General features: G+C 31.2%; 2 protein-coding genes across 2 annotated transcripts; one reads left to right on the top strand and one right to left on the bottom strand.

The window, feature by feature from the left end:
- Nucleotides 1-4,710: 4,710 nt before the first annotated feature.
- On the bottom strand, nucleotides 4,711-5,889 carry LOC114184329. Its single transcript, XM_028071639.1, has one exon. The coding sequence runs from the start codon at nucleotides 5,887-5,889 to the stop codon at nucleotides 4,711-4,713; it is 1,179 nt and encodes a 392-aa protein (XP_027927440.1).
- Nucleotides 5,890-16,308: 10,419 nt separating this feature from the next.
- LOC114186113 (ERBB-3 BINDING PROTEIN 1) lies at nucleotides 16,309-21,315 on the top strand. Its single transcript, XM_028074138.1, has 10 exons — nucleotides 16,309-16,514; nucleotides 16,676-16,795; nucleotides 16,987-17,071; nucleotides 17,207-17,356; nucleotides 17,461-17,614; nucleotides 19,970-20,185; nucleotides 20,260-20,396; nucleotides 20,485-20,576; nucleotides 20,663-20,842; nucleotides 20,995-21,315. Exons 2-10 carry the CDS (start codon nucleotides 16,705-16,707, stop codon nucleotides 21,072-21,074), a joined length of 1,185 nt encoding a protein of 394 aa, XP_027929939.1. The 5' UTR covers nucleotides 16,309-16,514; nucleotides 16,676-16,704; the 3' UTR covers nucleotides 21,075-21,315.
- The last annotated feature ends 413 nt before the right edge of the window (nucleotides 21,316-21,728 follow it).

Raw genomic sequence — 21,728 nt, 5'->3', positions numbered from 1 at the left:
ACTTACATGAGGTGGTTTTTAAACTCTATGTAGCATCTAACTGTTAATTAAAATCAAAATCATTTTATATTTTATGACTCATTTTATAAATAACTAAATATGTCTGATGTATTATATGAACCATATAACTTTTATGCTTAACAAATATTTTACCTATTAGTCCTATTCTTTAAAGTGCATGGGAAATCTAGGTTCAAAAGTAAATCACTAGATAAAATTGTTGATGAAATTAATGTGAAATATGCATCATTTCCTTATATTGCATATTGATATTTAAGCAATAATAACTATAGTTGAATGTGTTTACATCGATTCTTGATCTCTCTTTTTATAGGTTTGAACTTATACAGAGTTATAAAAAAATCGTGAAGATTAAGTGATGATTATTCATGTGATTTAGTTTAAAAGTAGGCTTCAAGAAATTTTGATGATGTAAACCATTAATTTTTGTAGTTGTCTTAAGTTATATTTTATATGATGCCCAAAGCTTATGTTCAGTGATGCAAATCATACTAAAAATTAAAATTATGATTTGAATTTTTAATTTGTGAATTTTGTTAGATAAAGTAAGTCAAAAAAATTGTTTTGTCTAGAAAATATATATTTTTATGTGCAAATAATACTATTACGAATGGTGAAAAAAAATACTCTCTTCTCTTACTATGTGAGATGTAAGAATAATCGCATAATAAGTTAGATTTATTATGTCAAGTATAAGATTACCCATCATAGTAAGTTACTTATTTTGACAAGTCCATAATATTAAGTTGAACTTATGAAAAAATTGTGATTACCTATCATAGTAAGTTGAACTTAATATTAAGTTTTTCTTAATTGACATAGAGAACTTAAACTTTATATATCACCCACATTTATGATTCCAGGAGAATTGTCATAAAAAGTTTTGTAAAACCATCATAAAAAATCTCATATCTTGTAGTAACATTTGAAACATTTCTAAAATTTAATATCAAGTAAAAAAACTTGAGAGTTAAACGATTTACAAATGACATTAATCATTTCGGGAATTTAAGTGGTAAACACAATTTATAGTTATTTTTGTTAATCATTTTCATTTTTCTTCTTTAGTTATGCATGAAGAAAAAATATATTATGTTGTTTATGATTAATTTTTGACTCCGACAAACATAAACATAAATATGTATCATGAATCGTTTATTATAGAAACAACAAAGAAAAGTTAATCCACAAAAAGATGAAATATGAACTTTTCCTAATTCAAATGAACTGTAGAATTTGGTAAAACAAAATTGAAAAACAATGCATACTAGGAATGATAGCAAGTTACACGATCAAATTGACTCAAAATGTAGAGAAAAATGCTAGAGATGCTTGAAGATGAAAAGAGACTGTTTGTGTACTCTAGACTAAGTAAGTTTAAAGGGTTTAGATCCATTTTCCATTGCAACAACCCTAATGTCTAAGGGAAGATATGTGAAAGTTTCATTTAGAAACAAGTTCCATTATAAATTGTGTTTACCACTTAAAATCCCAAAAGGATTCATGTCATTTGTAAATAGTTCAATTTTTAAGTTTTTTGACTCAACATTAATTCTCTTTCATTTCTCATTGTCAGCTTTTGTGCATAGAGAAAACGATAAAAGCCCTTTTGCTCACAAAGATGGAAAAAGCACTCGAGAAGAGTTTCTAAAATAAAAAACTTAACTTTTACATTCGACACTCCAAGGTTAGACATAAATATTGCAATTTAAGTATGATAGTTATGTTAGAATTGATGCACCAATATTTCACAACCAAGAGGGGGGTGAATTGGTATTAACAAATTTTGCCCGGTTTTAGCACTTTTGAAATTATCTTGATAAAATCCTTTGCTTTTGAATCAATTGAAATAGTGTGGTTTGATGCTTAATGTTTGGAGCATTTATACTATGACAAAATATGGAGAGGAAGAGATAAAGCACACAAAGCTTTTATACTGGTTTGATTCCTAAGAATCTACATCCAGTTTCATCTACCAAACCACAGCTAGAGATTTCACTATATCACAAGAATTTCAAGATTTACAAATACACTTGATAAATCTAAATTCTAAGATAAAGGAACACACACGCAAGGCTTCCACACACTTGCTCAACCACACAACAGCAAGGCTATCACACACACTTGCTTTAGACAGAAAACAACAGAAACAAACAGTTTCAAACTGTATTAAAACACAAGAACAAAGCCTACAAAATGGATTGAGTACACCTTTTCCAAGACTAAAATTTCCTCTTCTTGCCAAGTCAAAATTGAATGTGTCTTGATAGAATTCTTCAAGAGGACCTTCCAAGATAGCTCCAAGAACTTGTTTCACACTTCTCTTTCTTTCTTTTGGTTGAACAGATTCAACTTCAGAAAGTGCAGAAACTGTTTTTGTATAACAGCTACTATCATGCACGAACCTAGTCGACTACATTAGTTGGCTAGTCGACTATCGGGGCAGCAGATTAACATTTTCAGATTATCACACACATGTCATGTTAACCATTGTCATGTTATTATGGACATCATCAAAAACATTTCAGATACACTTAATCAGCAACAATCTCCCCCTTTTTTGATGATGGACAAACTTGCATAGAACAACAAACCTTTCTCCCCCTTTGGACATGATCAAAAACAGGGATAAAAAAAATAATGCAGAAAATAGCCAATCTCAATGAAGTATATAGCTAAAAGCATTCAAAACCATGGGCTTCCTTTGCTCCCCCTAACTTGAAACCCCCTATATGATGAATAGGCCAATGAAATCATAGAATGTCATAACTATGGAATGCATGTCATTATATACTATGGTATTAGAGTAAAATGCAGCAGATGGGGATAGGAGAAATTGGAATATCAAAGTACAAGCAACATTGTCAAATCAAGTAACAAGAAAAGAGCAACATGGACTTAATGGGCAAACCAAATACAACAAATTTTATCATATTAGCTCAAAGTACAATTAATCACAAAAGAACAATCTTGATCCCAAAATCTAGATGCATGGTTACTCCCCCTAGGAACAAACACCCAAACAACACACACATTTCTCCCCCTTTTTGAACATTTAGAAAAATAAGGGACTGACAGTAAAAAAAATATGCAAACGATGAGACATATTCAATATCACTACCACAAATATTTGTTCAGACAAGATGTAGCATAGTAAGGACAAACATGATACAAAATATGTATGCAACATTCAACTCATACAACAAATAGGCAAAAGAGATATCCTATTTACGCTACTGAAACTAGATCAAGCAGTGTACATGCTAACACCAATTTAAGCCAAAATGAAAACAAAAGGAGAAAGATAGAAAGATTACAATCTCATTAATTAGACATTTCATCTTGTGGAGATCCTTCCTCATTATCAACAATGGCAGTGGCAAATTTCTTTTCTTCTTCCTCAAACGCATATGAAGGTTGTGGGAAGGATGAACAACAACAACACAATTCAAATAGCACAATGAAAAGGGAATATAGGTAACTTACTACAACTGCTCAAGATTAGGATTTTAAAGAGATTGAGAGTTTTAAAAACAATTAGAGAATGGAAATTTAGGGTTTTGATCTTATTTAGGGATTTGGTAGTGTTGTTTATGACTTTTGGAATTAATTTGAAAGTTATCTCAAAAACTTTACCAAACCAAGTTTGTTGCAGACATAGTTAACTAGGTTATTAATCTAGTCGAATAAGTGTGAATCTGGACACACGAACACAGAAAAGTACGTGGCTAGTTAAATAGCAAGTTGACTATTTCATGTAGAATGAGAAAACCTGATGCAGTATGAAAAAATAGTTAACTAATGAGTCGACTATGTAATGCATAAACAGAAAAACCGGTGCAGTTGTGACAAATCTGGTGCAGTATGAAAACGATAGTTAACTAGATAGTCAACTTTATTTGCTGCAAAATGGTAAAATCTGATGCAGATTTTTATGCTGTAAATGTGAAATCAAGTATGCCTAATTCATTAAAATGTTGAAGAATAACAACATAGATGCAATAACACAATTTGTATTTGCAGGAAACACTTTTTGTGCAAAAAGATTAATTTTTATGTCCTAAGAAACATCATCAAAAAGTGTTAAAAGTTGTTTTACTCATGCAGGGAATGATTGAAACTTTTCTTTACTTGTGCAGCCCAAAAAATAATACCACATTGATTATTAGGCTTTTCACAAACCCTGCAAAACAGTTTAAAGAGATGATGCAGGTACCCAATTGAATTTGGGTCCTTTCATGTTAGACAAAACATTTGAATTCTTGGTTATCCATTTATATTTACCTTCAGGAACACCATGATTCTTAAAGTAGCATTTATTTTTATGTATGACCAGATTTGCAATAGTAAAAGCATACAATAGAAGATGGTTTACTCATGTTAATGAATTTCCTTGACTCTAGTCGACTATTAAGTTGATTTTCGTGTTCTGCATATCCTATGCCTTCTATGTTCAGTATACTTCTTTGGGAACCTAACATAACATCTAAATAATTTCTTCCTAGAGTGAATCTAGTTAATGTACTCATTAGATATTTGATTCCCTCTAATTTTTTGGAACAATTTTCACAATTAAGCACACTCTTTTTGCAATTATCACTTTTATGCTTTTCAATATTTTCAAGCTCAGTTTTCAGGTCTTCATTTTCTGTTTCAAGCTATTTTAATCTATTTTCAAGCCACCTATTTTCACCTTTTATGTCTGTTATTAGAGTATTGCAACTTTCTAGCCTCTTCATGCAACTCATTATATACATCAAGTAGTTGATAGAACCTATTTTCATAGCTTTCATCAGTAGATTCAAGATTACTTACACTGCTGACAGAGGATTTTGTATCAGCCATCAAACACATATTTGTTTCTTCTTCATGGCTTTCACTTGAATCACTAGAGGTGTTGGAGTCATTGTCCTCCCAAGCAATATATGCTTTCTTTACTCTCTTGGACTTGCTTGTGGCCTCACTCTTTTCCTTCAATTTCTTTTTTATCTTTAGAATTGGACAATCAAGTTTGATATGACCAGATTTGTCACACTCATAACATGTTGGAGTGCTAGGTGATGACTCTTGCCTCTTGGGAGGGAATCTTCTATTTCCTGCAGCTGCAAATTTTGCATTAGATTTATTTTTGTACTTCAAAAATCGTGAGAAACGTTTTACCATCAGTTTCAGTGTCTCAGAATCAGAATTTTCATCCTCTTGATCTACTGTTTCTTTATCTTTGTTGGCTTTGCTTCTGCTTTCAGTTTTTGCAACAGCTTTTAATGCAATGCATTGTCTTTTCTCTCCTTCTTCTTCCTCTTTTAGACGTCCAAGTTCCAATTCATGTTCTCTTAGTTTTCCAAAGAGGGTTGCCATACTCATTGTGGTGAGATCTCTTGATTCAGAAATTGCAGTGACCTTAGGTTGCCATGCTTTATTCAGACTTTTCAGTATTTTGATATTTAGTTCTTCCTTTTCAAAGACCTTTCCCAAGGCTATGAGATGATTCACAATATGAGTGAACCTTTTTTGCACATCATAGTTTGTTTCTTCAACCTTCATCCTAAACATTTCATACTCCTGGATTAATGTGTTCTTTCTAGCTCTTTTGACTTCATCCGTGCCTTCATGAGTTACCTTTAACACATCCCACATTTCTTTGGCAGATTGACAAATTGATACCCTGTAGAATTCATCCAATGTTAGTGCATATGAGATTATATTTTTGGCTCTCACATCATAATGAGCACGCTTATTTTCATCAAGAGTCCAAGATAAGAAATCTTTAGCCATAGTTTTTCCTTCCACAATTTTTGTCGGTATGAATGGACCATTAACAATAGCATCCCATACATCTTTATCAACTGATTCCAAAAAGATCTTCATTCTGATTTTCTAGAAGGGATAATTATATCCAAAAAATAAGGGTGCTCTATTTATTGGAGCCCCTTTCAGAAAAAGTCTGTGAAATATTGGCCATCTATCAGGATCTAGTCGACTATGGATTCGACTAACCAGCTCTGATACCACTTGTTAGAATTGATGCACCAATATTTCACAACCAAGAGGGGGGTGAATTGGTATTAACAAATTTTGCCCAATTTTAGCACTTTTGAAATTGTCTTGATAAAATCCTTTGCTTTTGAATCAATTAAAATAGTGTGGTTTGATGCTTAATGTTTGGAGCATTTATACTATGACAAAATATGGAGAGGAAGAGATAAAACACACAAAGTTTTTATACTGGTTCGATTCCTAAGAATCTATATCCAGTTTCATCTAACAAACCACAGCTAGAGATTTCACTATATCATAAGAATTTCAAGATTTACAAATACACTTGATAAATCTAAATTCTAAGATAAAGGAGCACACACGCAAGGCTTCCACACACTTACTCAACCACACAACAGCAAGGCTATCACACACACTTGCTTTAGACAGAAAACAATAGAAACAAACAGTTTCAAACTGTATCAAAACACAAGAACAAAGCCTACAAAATGGATTGAGTACACCTTTTCCAAGACTGAAATTTCCTCTTCTTGCCAAGTCAAGATTGAATGTGTCTTGATAGAATTCTTCAAGAGGACCTTCCAAGATAGCTCCAAGAACCTGTTTCACACTTCTCTTTCTTTCTTTTGGTTGAACAGATTCAACTTCAGAAAGTGCAGAAACTGTTTTTATATAACAGCTACTATCAGGCACGAACCTAGTCGACTATCGGGCCAACAAATTAACATTTTCAGATTATCACACACATGTCATGTTAACCATTGTCATGCTATTATGGACAACATCAAAAACATTCCAGATACACTTAATCAGCAACAAGTTAGAAATAAATTTACATCAATTTCAGTGAACCCATATGTAAATTTATGTGTGATTGTGCACAATCAGACATAAATTGCGATATTTATGTATGACCTTGGGACGCCATATGTAAATATTTATCTCTTATTTACAAGTATGTCACTGGTATTTTTAATGTTTGATCTCTGTTTGTCGGATGTGACCTTGGGGCACCATACATAAATATTGTTTGTTTTGTGTTAGTGAAATCGAGCATTACATGTAAATGTATAAAATGTGACAACTTTCTTTGACATTTAATTGATTATCCATAATGGAAGAGGAATGGTGAAATATTTCTAAAATTTAATGTAAAGTCAAAAACTTGAGAATTAAAGTATTTACAAATGACAAATCATTTTAGATTTTAGGAATGTAAGTGGTAAACACAATTTATAGCTGGTTTTGTTAGTCTTTTTCAATATTTTTTTTCTTTCATTATGCATGAAGAGAAAATATATTATGTTGTATATGATTATTTCAGAACCTTGACAAGCAAAAAATGATATAATTATGTATGTATCATAACTCCTTTATTATAGAAATAATTAAGAAAAATTAATCCACAAAAAAAGATGGAATAGAAAATCTCCCTAATTCAAAGGAACTTATGAAAATTGGTGAAACAATTTTGGGAAAAAAACTACAGGCTAGGAACGGGAACAATTTACATTATCAAATTGGCTCAAAATGTATAGAAAAAAATTATACTAGAAAAGCTTGAAGATGAAAATAGTTTGTTTGCATATTCTATACCGAATAAGTTTAAAGGGTTTGGTCCATTTTTCATTACAACAACCCTAATGTGTATGAGAAGGTATGAGAAAGTTCCGTTGTTTCAGAAACAAGAAGAAACTTACATGAGGTTATTTCTAAACTTTGTATACCATTAATTTGTTAATTAAAATCAAAATCATTTAATATTTTATGACCCATTTTATAAATAACTATATATATTTGTTGTATTATATGAATCATGGTTAATAAATATTTTTTTTACCTGTTACTCCTATTTTTTTAAGTGCATGGGATGTCGAGTAGAAAAATTAAATCATCAGATAAAACTGTTGATGAAATTTAGGCATTTAAACAATAACGATGTGTTTGTTAAATTTTATATTAACTATAGCAAAATGCGTTTACATTAACTTTTTATCTCTCATTTTGTATGTTTGAGCTTACAGAGAATTATGAAAAAAAGTTATGGGAAATTAAATGACATAGAGCAATCTAAGTATCATACCATCATGACAACCCATTCTAACCAACAAAGAATTGTCTCCAAATGATCATTAATTCTGTGATTTAGTTTAAAATCAATCTTTAAGTAATTTTGACGATGTAAATGGATAATTTTTAAAACTACGATTATATATCAAATTAAAACTACGATTTGAAGTTTTAGTTTATTTGAAGTTTGTTAGATAAAATAAGTTAATTAAATTATTTTGTTTGGAAATTGTATATTGTTATGTGCGGGTAATATTATTATGAATGGAGAAAAATTGATAAAATAAAATACTCAATTACTATATCAAGTTTACGAATATTTGTTATAAAAAGTGACTTATTATGACAGATATTCTTAGACATGTCCTGGTAAGTTGGACTTTCTATTACAAGTATTCTTGGACTTATCATGTGAACTTGTTATAGTTAATTGAATTTATATTATCATGATAAGTTAGACTTATTATGTGAGATCTAAAAATACATTTCCTAATTTCAATTTCATTGCTTCATGATCTCCCTAAACAAGTTAAGATCGAGGGATTTAAGATTAAAGAAATTAAAACTCATCAAATTGGTCACAATATCAAAATTCAATGACTAACAAACCTAAAGGCAAATAAAATTTAAATTAAAATAGAAATGAACATTGATGGATTAATTAGATTGTAAACAGGGACGGTTCAAGAGTTTTGGAGCTAAAATAAACTTAAAAAATGTTGCTTTTTATTTAAAATTTATTTTTCGAGCTCTTTTGATGCAAAATTGTTTATCATATTGTCATAATTAATTTTATTTAACATTTTTTCAATAGATAATAAGGTTAATTCATTTAATATTTCTCGAGACATTGTTGACCTACCTATATTTTATAATTCATTTTTCTTATATTTTTTTATAAATTTATTCATACCTCTTTTTGTGATATAATTAAAGTTTCAATTTTTCGCTTCTTTTAAGTTTTTTAATAGTATGATTCAAAGTTTCTAAATGAAATAAAAAATTATAATATATAAAACGCTACTAAATATAACTATATAAAATGAATGAATTAAAAAAAAATAAAACCTAGTTTTGGTTGTCAAAAAAGTAAACTCAATAGCAGACTTATAGTATCTTAAAGTCTAAAGTCTCTTTCTCCTTCTTAAGTCTTAACTTTTTCACAAACTTACAGAGTTTATTTTAAGATTAATCACTAATAAAAATAATTAATTAAAAAATATAATTTTTCTCAACTCAATAATAAGTTTTTTTTCTTTAAACTTGAATTATATTTTTACAAAAAAGTCAACTTTGGATTATGTTCCAATTAATCTATTATCCACTACAAGACTAAATCCTAATCTAATGAATAGTTTTGTAGAAAAATTACACTTCATCGTCAAGATATATGCAAAAAATTCTTGAAACTCGTAAATCGAAAAATACCAAAAAATAAAACTAGACAAAAGAAACAAATTTCAAATTCTAATACAACAAAAACAAAGTAAAAACAACAACAATACAAATAAAAAGAAAAAACATACTAACAAAAAATAAGGATGAAAAAATTGGTACACATGAACGATATGAGATAGATTCAAGGAATGTAATATGCCAAATTCTAAAAAAATAACTCTTAGAAGAGAAAAGGGAGTAAGGAGAGATAAGTCAAATCAAGTCAAGTCACATAAAGATAAATAGATAAAACAAATCCAAATTGATTATAAAAGAATATTCTCTTACTCATAAACAAAATTATAATTTACTAAATAAAGATTTTAACTTATTAATTATCATTTTGATACCAATAAAAATATACTAACACTAATAATAGTTCAATTAAATTTTATTCTCAAACATAAATTTGTAATTAATTTAATAGAACTATATTAGTAATAAAATATTTTGTTAAAATCTTCTTTTTCTTAAACATAATTTTAAAATTAATTTAATAAAAGTATATTAGTATAAAAAAATTAAGATTTTTTTTAAACATAATTTTATAATTTATTTAATAGAAAAAATTTAGTGATAAAAAAACATTTTAAAATCTTCTTTCTAATGGGGAAACAATAACACAAACAATATATCAGAGAATGCAGCGGATATAATTTCCCCTAACTTGCAAGAATTTATGAGGAGCAATAATCAAAGAGCAATAATACTAAATCACCAAAAGCACAAATAAAGGCACCAAGATTTTTCACGTGGAAAACCCCTCCAATCAAGGGTAAAAACCACGAGTCGTCCAGACCAAAGAAATAACTTCAATATGATCAACAAGAGTATAAAAGAGTCTCAATCAATAGCATATATTAGTGCCAACACCCAACCAAATAACAAAGCAACAAAGCTTTCAAATAGAGAAGAACAAGAGAGGAAAACCTCTAAAAATCACTGTTGCAGTGCAAAATTAATATCTCCCAACTCATACCTCGTATCAACGATCCAACCGGTCATAATGAAGAGCAATGAGTCCCGAACCTGCTATAAAAATTTCAGCGCGATCCAACGGTGAACGAACCCGCAGTGCCAAATTTACAGCGACAACTTTATGAAAAACGTGAACAGAATTTTCCCTCTACCTCTCCCTCTATGTGTTAGGGCTTTCAATGTGTTCTGACTCTATTATTCTGCCTCTCTATTTATTTTATAGCCCCCTCTCCACTAGGTTAAGTGAGACATGGGCTTCTCAAATTTTGGGCCTTTTCTCTACATAGGAAGGGAGCCCAATACCCAACAAATTTCCCCCTCACAACTATGTGGAGATAACCGCCAAACCGGCGATCTCACAACAAACTTCAAACTTCCCTTTTGGAAATGCTTTAGTCATCATATCAGTACCATTATCATTTGTATGAACCTTTTCCAACTCCAACAACTTAGTATCCAAAGCATCACGTATCCAATGATACCTCACATCAATATGTTTGGATCTAGAATGAAAAGTTGGATTCTTACCAAGATGGATAGCACTTTGGCTATCAACGAACAATGAATAGTTATCTTGCCTAAAACCAAGCTTCTGCAAGAATTTTTTCAACCATAACAACTCCTTGCATGCTTCAGTAATAGCAATGAACTTTGTCTCTTCAAAACACTCAGGTTCTCCACCGTCAGTCAAGGTTATGTACTCATCACAAGAATACCTTGTAGAAGGTTTTTTTATCTATTAGACCTCCTGAGTTGTACTTGAGGTGATTCAGGTATATCACCAAGATCATCATCAACATCATGTTCCTCTTGAGCATCATCAATTGGAACCTCTACTCCACTTCCAAACTGTTGATCATCAACATCACCATGTTGCTCATTGTCTTGAGCTTCCGTTTCAACATTCTCCAAATTGTGAGCGGGCAACCTCATCGGATTACCATCAGTGAGATTACTATATTTCTCGGGTGTGGTCTTCTCCACCTTATCAATGTCTTCAATGGTCTGGTCTTCCATGAATTGTACATCACGGCTTCTAACAAGCTTCTTCTCAACATGATCATAAAACCTGTAGCCAAATTCATCCTCACCATAGCCAATAAAGATACATTGCCTTGTCTTTTTATCTAACTTGGATCTTTCATCCTTAGGAACATGAACAAATGCCATGCAACCAAAGACACACAAATGGTCATAGCTAACATTCTTACCAAACCAAATTTTGTCTGGCACCTCAGTATTCAAAGCAACTGCAGGACTGAGATTAATAACATGTACAGCTGCAAGCAATACCTCTCCCCAAAAGTGCTTAGGCAACTTTGCTTCCGAAAGCATACATGTAACCCTTTCAACCAAGGTCTTGTTCATCCTCTCCGCTAGACCATTCAACTAAGGAGTTTTAGGAGGAGTCTTCTCGTGTCTAATACCATGCTGCCTGCAATAAACATCAAAAGGTCCATGGTACTCACCACCATTATCACTAAAGATGCATTTCAGCTTCTTGCCTGATTGCCTCTCAACCATAACTTGACCTTTCCGTTGAAGAACATATACCCATAGCTTCCTGGAACAATCATCAATAAAAGTAACAAAGTAAAGTGCACCACTAAATGAATTTACCTTTAATGGGCCACAAACGTCAGAATGCACCAATTCAAGCAATTCTAACTTCCTTGAGGGTGGATGCTTCTTAAAAGATACTCTGGTTTGTTTACCAACCATGCAATGAGAACATTTCTCCAATTCTGCATTTCTCAATCCCATAAGCACATCCTTTTTAGCTAAGTAGTTAAGCCCTTTCTCACTTATATGACCAAGTCTCCGGTGCCACAAAGATGCCTCCATATACATAGCATTCACACTGTCTTTAGCAACCAAAGCTTTAGTCCAGTACAATTTAGATTGTTTCTCCCCTTTGGCCATAACCAAGTTACCTTTAGTGAGCTTCCATTTACTATAACCAAAGTGATTGTCATAACCACAATCATCAAGCAACTGCACAAAGATTAAATTAAAACGAACATCCGGAGCATGTTTGACTCCTTTAAGCAACACTTGCACTCCCATGTTGGTTTGCAGGTAAACATCACCAACACCAATCACTTTAGACTCACCATCATTACCCATCTTTAACACTCCAAAATCACCAGAAGTATAAGATGTGAAGAACTCCTTCCTAGGTGTAACATGTAGTGTAGCACCACTATCAATAATCCACATGCTCTCATCAAATACAAGATTAACGGACTCAAAGTCACGAAGAAGAATAAGATCACCATCTGTAGCAGTAGTGACATGATCATCATCATCATGGTCATTCTCTCTTATTGCCCTTCTTGTCTTTGTTCTCCTTTTTCCACTTAAAATAGTATTTCTGAATGTGCTCAGTTTTATGACAATAATGGCACTCTAAATTCCTGTATCTTGACTTTAACTTGCTCCTACTCTTCTCTCTACCACCTTTATGTTCCTTTTTCTGACTTCTCTCCCTAGCTTCTGTAACAAGCATCTCAGACTAAGATGAAGAACCATGTGTCTTCCTTCTCATCTCTTCATTAAGAGCACCGCTTTTTGCCATCTGAAAAGAAACAACACCATTTGAGGCAGAGTTCGTAATTGAAACCCGAAATACCTCCCAAGACTCTGGTAGAGTATTAAGCAACCATAATCCCATAACTTCGTCATCAAACTTTATGCCCATTCCTGACAATTGATCTAGGAGCCCTTGAAACTCATTTAAGTGATCAGAAATAGAAGAATTCTCCATGTACCTCAAATTCATAAAGCAATTTAACAAATACAATTTATTATTGCCCGACTTAGAAGCATACAAAGACTCAATCTTCTCCCACAAAGCTCTGGCATGTGTCTCATTAGCAATATGATTATAAACATTATCTTCAACATATTGCCGAATAAAACCACATACCTGTTGGTGCTCAAAGTCCCATTCTTCTTCAGACATAGAATCTAGCTTCTGTGTAGTAAAGACCGGAAGATGCGATTTCTTGACAAATAATAAATCTTTCATCTTGCCCTTCCACAAATGATAATTTGTACCATTCAAAGCAACCATCTTTGCATTTGCCTCCATCATTCAAGCAAGTAAATATAGCCCAACCAAGAGCTCTGATACCACTCTGATGGGGAAAACAATAACACAAACAATATACCAGAGAATGCAGCGGATATAATTTCAGTGTGTTCTGACTCTATTGTTCTGTCTCTCTATTTATTTTATAGCTCCCTCTCCACTAAGTTAAGTGAGACATTGACTTCTCAAATTTTAGACTTTTTCTCCACGTAGAAAGGGACCCCAATACCCAATTCCCCACACTTTCTTTGTCTGAAAACTTAAAACTAGTTTTTTACTTGCTTTATCTTTCAAAGTCCTGATTTTAAAAAGAAAAATTAACAAATGATAGAAACCAAATCTTATCGATGAATCAACAAACTTATCAAAGTCGATATGACGCATAAAGCAAACGAAAACAGGAACTAAGATCGTGAATTGAAATAATTGAAATCAGCAAAATTTAATTGAAAAATTAAAACTAAAAATGATAACAAATGAAAATATTAAACTAAATTAAGAAAACAAAATTAGAAAACAGGATTAACCGGAAATAATAAAGTGGAAACAAAAAAAAAAGTAAACTAAAATAAAATTAAAATTTGAGAAAAATCAAAAACTAAAATTGAAATAAACGAAAAGAAGAAATTGCAATTAACATAAAACATAAATAATAAATATAGAAATGAAATGTGATGGACAACAAATTCAAATATAAGAAATAATGCGAATTAAATAACGTAATATTAAATCAAAACAACAATCTAATTCCGAAAACATGAAGTAAAGTGTACATGAGTTACTTCTAGAATCGTAAAAACTCAAACAAAAAATAGTTTTACTGAATTTCATTAAATCTTAAATGCAAGAAAAATAAACAATTGATAGATTGTCCGTGACTAAAGATAGAAGTACAATTCAACATAATTAATAACTCTTGTTTATCAAATTGTTATTTTGTAAGATACATGTAATAAAATGAATTATTTTTAAGGCTAAAATTTAAATATTATTTATGTTGATTTCTAACTAAAATTAGACTTTTATCATAATAACATACATCGACATTTAATGTGGTAACTTATTACATAGTTTATATTATTTATTACATCAACATTTTTTTTAATCTTTTTATTTTTTTTAAAATGTACACCCAATAGTGTGTCATGTGTCACTTTGTAGTTTTTTTTTAAATGTCCACGTGTCAATCCAGTAACGTGTCACGTGTCAAAGTTCAATGTTTTATATTTAATTTGATCCCTATATTTGTTATTTTTGTTCAATTTAGTCCTAATTTTTGTTAACATTAACCGATTTGGTCCCTTTCCAAATTGAAACCAAATTTAATTTTTATATTAAAATTAACATTTTTTATTAAATATTTTTATATAATATATTAAAATTCATATCATTATAACTTTGATATAAAAATTAAATTTGATCACATCTTCGATAGGGACCAAATTGATAAATTGATTAATGTTAACAAAAATTGGGACTAAATTGAATATAGAACATTGACTTTGACACATGGCACGCTACTGAGTTGACACGTGGACATTTAAACAAATTTTAAAAATAAAAAAATTCAAAAAAATCACGAAGTGACACGTGACGCACTACTATGTTGACATGTGTACATTTAAAAAAAATCAAAAAAAATCAAAAAAATTTCAAAAAAATCACAAAGTGACATGTGGCCGTCACTGTTTATAGTCGTTAATAATTTAAACGATGTTAGCAAAAAAGGACCCAATTGAACAAAATTGAAGAAAATTAGAACCTATTTAAACAAAACCAAAACTAGGATTTATTTAAAAAAGCTTCACAAAAGTTGGAATAAAAAATGTATTTTAACCTTATTACATTGACCTCCTTTTAAGGTTGTACGTATCCCTTTTTAATACGGATCATGTCTAAGAGTAAGAGTTTGTTAAAAATATAAATATTATTGGAAATATAAATTCTACACATTGATGCCTAGAATTAAAGAAAACTATTTGTAAATTAAAAAATTTGGTCTATATTAAGCATATCTAAATTTCAAAACAAATGTACATGTAACTTATATTCAAATAATACCTTTATTTATAAGTAATTAGTGTAATTAACTCACATGATGTTAATGGGTTATGTACGTTGTAAAAGAAAAATATAATGTTTTTAAATAAAAAATGTTGATGTGGAATTTTAAAAGAATTTGGATATAATTGTAATTTGCATTTTTTTTATGGAAGTGTTAATATAATTTATTATATTTCTTAACTAGATAATTATACTTTATTAGTATAAAAATTCATAAATATATATCATAAAATAAAATAAAAAGACATATGAAAAGAATAATTATTAATGTTATTCTAATTTCAGACATATGAATATTATACATTTAAATTAATACCTAAAATACATTAAATCTTAATTAGTATTTAATAAAATTTATGTGAATTATACTAAATTAAAAACATTATAAATAATTTAGATTATTATTATTATGAATTAAATACAAAAATATATTTATATCTAATGATACACGAGCAAGTCAAATTATTATTATTTAAATAAAAATTTGTCTGCTGCTATCAACCCATTTATATTGTTAACTTGATATTTTGTACAGAATTATTACAGTAGGCATTAGAGTACCAAAAGGGTAATGTACTACAATATAATATATAAAATATAAAATTATAAAATTAAATCAAATAAATAAACTAAGGCGAGAAATGGAGTGTAAAAACCCTACTCAAAGGTTTGTACTCTTACAATGAAAATGAAAAATCCTATATAAGCCAAAGCTGTCTCTGTGGCTGTAACCCTAGTTGCACAGAGCCACCCTTTTGGTTCTACAAGACTCTCCTTTTCCATTTCTTTCCAGAGCCTTCACCTTCTTCATTCATTCTTTTTCTCTTTCATAATCCACAACAACATCTTAGCGGTGAGTGTTACCTCAAAATTCATTCGCAAATTTTCCTAAATTTTAATCCGGCTATTTGTTTGCCCTGTTTTTTTATTCTTTTTATCGACCCATCTGGATAAAGATTTGATTTTTGTTCTTGTTTTATTCATTTCTTGTCCCATCTCATTTGGGTGTCGTAGAGGTCAGAGGACTACATAGTTGTGCCACCATGTCGGACGAAGAAAGGGAGGAGAAGGAGTTGGATCTCTCTTCTGCCGAAGTGGTAACCAAATACAAGACAGCTGCTGAGATCGTTAACAGTGTGTTTCTCACTTTCTCAATGTCTTTTTGTTTTCTCAAACTCTGTTTGGGTTTTTGTTATTTTCTACCTTGTACACACTTTTTTTTTTTTGGTGGAATCCAATTGGAGTTCTGTTCTTTATATGTACATTTATATATACATTTATATGATGTCATAATGAACTTCATTGCTTGTCTATGATTTTTTCAGAGGCCTTGAAGTTAGTTATTTCAGAGTGCAAACCTAAGACAAAAATTGTGGACATCTGTGAGAAAGGGGATTCATATATCAGAGAGTAAGCTTGTGTTTATTCTTATAGAACAGAGCATTGCCTTTGAAATTTTAACATGTGTACATTTAATTGTTTTTTTTTGTTTTTTTTTATATTTGTAGAGTTTTGCTCATAGGGTTCGCTATTGTGTCTGTGTAGACAAACTGGAAATGTGTACAAGAATGTGAAGAGGAAGATTGAGAGAGGTGTTGCTTTTCCAACATGTTTATCAGTAAACAATGTTGTTTGCCATTTCTCCCCACTAGCCAGTGACGAGGCAGTTTTGGAAGAAGGTGATATATTAAAAATGTAAGATTTTCAATGCTTCAATTTGTGATTATTTGTGGGGAAATGGATTATGTGTATTTTGCTATTATTTGGACGTTGATGGTTGCTTCGTTGGTTGTTTGCAGTGATATGGCTTGTCATATAGATGGTTTCATTGCTGCTGTGGCTCACACCCATGTACTTCAGGATGGTCCTGTTACAGGAAGGGCAGCCGATGTCATTGCTGCTGCAAATACTGCTGCAGAGGTGGCCTTGAGGCTTGTAAGGCCAGGAAAGAAGGTAAACATTTGTAGCTAGTTTTTATTATGGTTGCATTTCAGTAATGGCTTGATTTTGTTTCACTACATTCGTTCTTGACTGTGCCTTTGTTTGATAGGTGTAAGTTCACATGATATATAAACAATTAAGCTTATTTAATTTGGAGTAATTAGGTTGGTTATGTGTGTTGTTGATGAAAGGTTCTTCTTCGTCTCAATGTGTGCCTTGTGGATTTTGATCTCTAAATGATGTAAACTGTTATGAGCTATGGATAAACTCCGGTGAAGCTTAATTGTCATAGTTACACTGATAGAGGTCATATATTTTTCTACTGGTAGTGTTGGCACTGTGTTCTGTGTAATGAATGTTATTATGGAATTTCTTTGAAGACTTGATTTCTTATTCTGATTGAAATCTTTGCTAAAAACTTCAGCTTAATATAATTCTTTGCAGTTTTCCACATTTTCTTAAAGTTGGTTAATTTGATTTATAACATATTGCTATTTGAGCAATTTATCTCTGTATGATGAAGAAATTATTGGCTATGGATAAATTCCAATGAAGCCTGTTTATGTCATAGTTACACTGACAGAGTATTGTTGATTTTGTTTGCCATTGTTTTGTTATTTTACCTGCACGATGTATCCTGTCATCCACTGTCATGAACCACTTTTTAACTCGGATGACATATTAGAAAAATTATTATCGGGGGATTATCTCCATATAACCTCTCCAAAATGTCTTACTCTGGTCCATAATATCATATTCTAATGTGTGAACTTATCTCTATATGATGAAGAGATCTTAGGCTATGGATAAAGTTCAATGATGCCTATTTCTGTCATAGTTACACTGATAGAGAGTTGTTCATACACTGTTCTATATATACCTGAGTGACTGATTAGTCTACCATGAAAGCATGTGTGCAATATAGGATGGTTCATGTAATGTGAAATATGTTTGTTTCTCAAGTTTTTTGTTGCATTTTGTATGCTAAATATGGTTACGTTAAAGGTTTAAGTTTTTTTGTAATCTCTTGATATACTTTTCTTGCTATAGATTTATCAGTGTAGATCTAAATTCTAACAATTTTAGCAAATGTTAAACCTATACTAAATGCAACTTTGCCGAGGTGATCAGTACCAATTTGGTTTCCTCTTTTCCCTGTTGCTGATACTAGAATTGGCTGGAAATAGTTTCATGGGTGTGCTGATTTATATAATCAGCATACTTGTCTTGTATAGCCAACATAGTGCCTTTATATACATTTTTATGTTACTGTAGTTTGCCTCTCTTGTTAGCCTTGTCAATATATGGTTGCATTTTGATTTTTTAGCAAAATATTAAATTTCTAAGGCAACTTTGCCGAGGTGATCAGTACCAAATTGGTTTCCTCTTTTCCCTGTTGCTGATACTAGAATTGGCTGGAAATAGTTTCATGGCTGTGCTGATTTATATAGTCAGCACACTTGTCTAGTATAGCCAACAAAACATAGTGCTTTAATATACATTTTGTTACTGAAATTTGCCTCTCTTGTTAGCCTTGTCAATGTGCGTTTGCGTTCTGATTTTTTAGCGAAATATTAAATTTGTAAGGCAACTTTGCCGAGGTGATCAGTACCAAATTGGTTCCCTCTTTTCCCTGTTGCCGATACTAGGAATTGGCTGAGAATAGTTTCATGGTTGTGCTGATACAGTCAGTACTCTTGTGTAGTATAGCCAACATACCATTACTTATCATTTACATGTCTTTAATCCCATTATTATTCTTTTAATGTTATTGTAATTGGCCTCTCTTGTTGGTCTTGTCTGTGTATATCTTGATTCTGATATTTGTAGAAATGTTTAAACTTTAACAAAGGCAACTTTGCCGAGGTGATCAGTATCATATTGGTTTCCTCCTTTCCCTGTTGCCGATACTAGAATTGGCTGAAAATAGTTTCATGGTTGTACTTGTTTATATTTTTGTTGCAGTACACTTGTCTAGTATAGCCAACATAAAAATACTCTATACAAATTATTACTTATCACTATTGTTTATAGAAATAGAAAAGAGGGAAACGGCATATTCAAACCATTAGTTTGGTATAGTTATTTTAATTATATCTGATGTGGCATTGAATACCGTTTCATTTACAAAAAACCTCAGTAAGGAAAACTTTGCTGTGATGATTAAGGGCCTATTGACTTCCTCCTTTCCCTATTGTTTAATTTAAAATAAGCTGAAATTTACCTTTTGGTTATGCTGATTTATTATTGTCAGCATGTTTGTCTATTTTAACTAGCACCATATTGACATGATTATTAATATTCAAATCTCCTTATTTTTAGAAAGAGATGTCCATTCTGTTGTTTAATCAAATTATTTTTTTACAGAACAAGGATGTAACTGAGGCAATTCAAAAGGTTGCTGCTGCCTATGACTGTAAAATTGTTGAGGGTGTTCTCAGCCACCAGATGAAGCAGTTTGTTATTGATGGGAATAAAGTTGTGCTCAGTTTGTCTAATCCAGAAACAAGGGTTGATGAAGCAGAGTTTGAGGAGAATGAAGTTTATGCAATTGATATAGTAACAAGCACAGGGGATGGCAAGGTAGGTTAGTTATATCAACATATTTACTAGAATGGTACACCATACGCTAGAAGTTAATTTTCCTTGTCTTGCAGCCCAAGTTGTTGGATGAGAAGCAGACAACCATTTATAAGAGGGCTGTTGACAAGAGTTATCACTTGAAGATGAAAGCATCTAGGTTCATCTTCAGTGAAATCAGTCAAAAGTTTCCAATTATGCCATTTTCTGCTAGGTAACCTTTATATTTTTCTACTGCTTCTATTGGTGTTCTATTTCTGATCCTTTCCTTTTCTCTTAAAATTTCGTTTGTTTTGTAACAGGGCTTTGGAAGAGAAAAGAGCTCGTCTGGGTTTAGTTGAATGTGTCAACCATGAGCTCTTGCAGCCATATCCTGTTCTGCATGAAAAGCCAGGTAAATAAAAAAAAAAACTTTGACTGGTACCAAAATTACATCACCAAAGTGCCATTTATTTAAGCCTTTGAATCATTGTTTTTCAGGTGATTATGTTGCACACATCAAATTCACAGTCTTGTTGATGCCAAACGGGTCGGATAGGGTCACATCTCATCCACTCCAAGAATTGCAGCCTACAAAAACAATAGATGATCCTGATATTAAGGCCTGGCTAGCCTTGGGCACAAAAACAAAGAAAAAGGGTGGTGGAAAGAAGAAAAAAGGTAGGCTGGAAGAGTCTGTTGCTTTTAATATTATTCCTTGTGTTGTATCACACTTTTATATTATTGAACACAGCATTTACATATCTAAAATTTCATTATTCCTTGTGTTGAATGGCTCAACAAATAGCAATGCTTGCTTTTTTTTTTCACAGGTAAGAAAGGGGACAAGGTAGAAGAGTCAGCTGAAGCTGAGCCTATGGACTCAACAAATGGGGCCACTTCTCAAGATTGAGTTAACCCCCTCTTCTCCCCCCGAACAATGAAAGAGATTTTCTTTTCATTACCCCTTTTCAATTTTGGTACATTGTTCGCCAAATTGTATTTTGTTTGATTATGAATTTTAGTATAGTTTTCCGACCTTGATTCTAACAGCAATTTTCATATGGTTCCTTAAAAAAACCAAACCGTATACTGGTTTGGTTATTCATCCAAACTGTTTGATAATTTGATAAAATGGTTTGGTTTTTGGTGAACTGAATCTAAACTAAAACTAGTTTTGGGCTGATTTTTAAAGCCTAACCAGATTCAAATTGGTTTTTGAATCATTTTTTGTGAGAAACCCTCGATTTACTAGTTTTACAATAATTTGTGCAATAACCTAACTTTTGAGATAGTTTAAGTTGAATGGGTGAGAGCTGTCCTGGAGGGAAGATGAAACTAGAATAGGCTTTTTGCAAGAAGTTATCTCAAACATCTGAGTTAAAATAACATGAAGTTATCACTTCTTATACAAAATTTGATTTTATATATTTATATCCTTTATTTAAATTTATAAGATTGAAAACATTGTTATTGAAAGCCCCATTATAAAGTTAAATTTTTAAATTTGTATAATGGTAACGAGTATTAAATTAGAAGGAGGTCTTATGATTTAATTTAATTTATT

Source organism: Vigna unguiculata, chromosome 5 (assembly GCF_004118075.2).
Source record: "Vigna unguiculata cultivar IT97K-499-35 chromosome 5, ASM411807v1, whole genome shotgun sequence".
In the NCBI taxonomy this organism is placed as follows: Eukaryota; Viridiplantae; Streptophyta; class Magnoliopsida; order Fabales; family Fabaceae; genus Vigna; species Vigna unguiculata.
The sequence above is the reverse complement of the archived record's forward strand: the minus strand, read 5'-3'. Positions and strand labels throughout refer to the sequence as shown.

Excerpts from the sequence above, each read along its gene's own strand:
- LOC114184329 (XM_028071639.1), bottom strand. The coding sequence starts at position 5,889 with ATGAAGATCTTTTTGGAATCAGTTGATAAAGATGTATGGGATGCTATT.
- LOC114186113 (XM_028074138.1), top strand. The coding sequence starts at position 16,705 with ATGTCGGACGAAGAAAGGGAGGAGAAGGAGTTGGATCTCTCTTCTGCC. Across the intron at positions 20,397-20,484 it reads ATTATGCCATTTTCTGCTAG|GGCTTTGGAAGAGAAAAGAG; the intron begins GTAACCTTTATA and ends GTTTTGTAACAG. Across the intron at positions 20,843-20,994 it reads TGGTGGAAAGAAGAAAAAAG|GTAAGAAAGGGGACAAGGTA; the intron begins GTAGGCTGGAAG and ends TTTTTTTCACAG.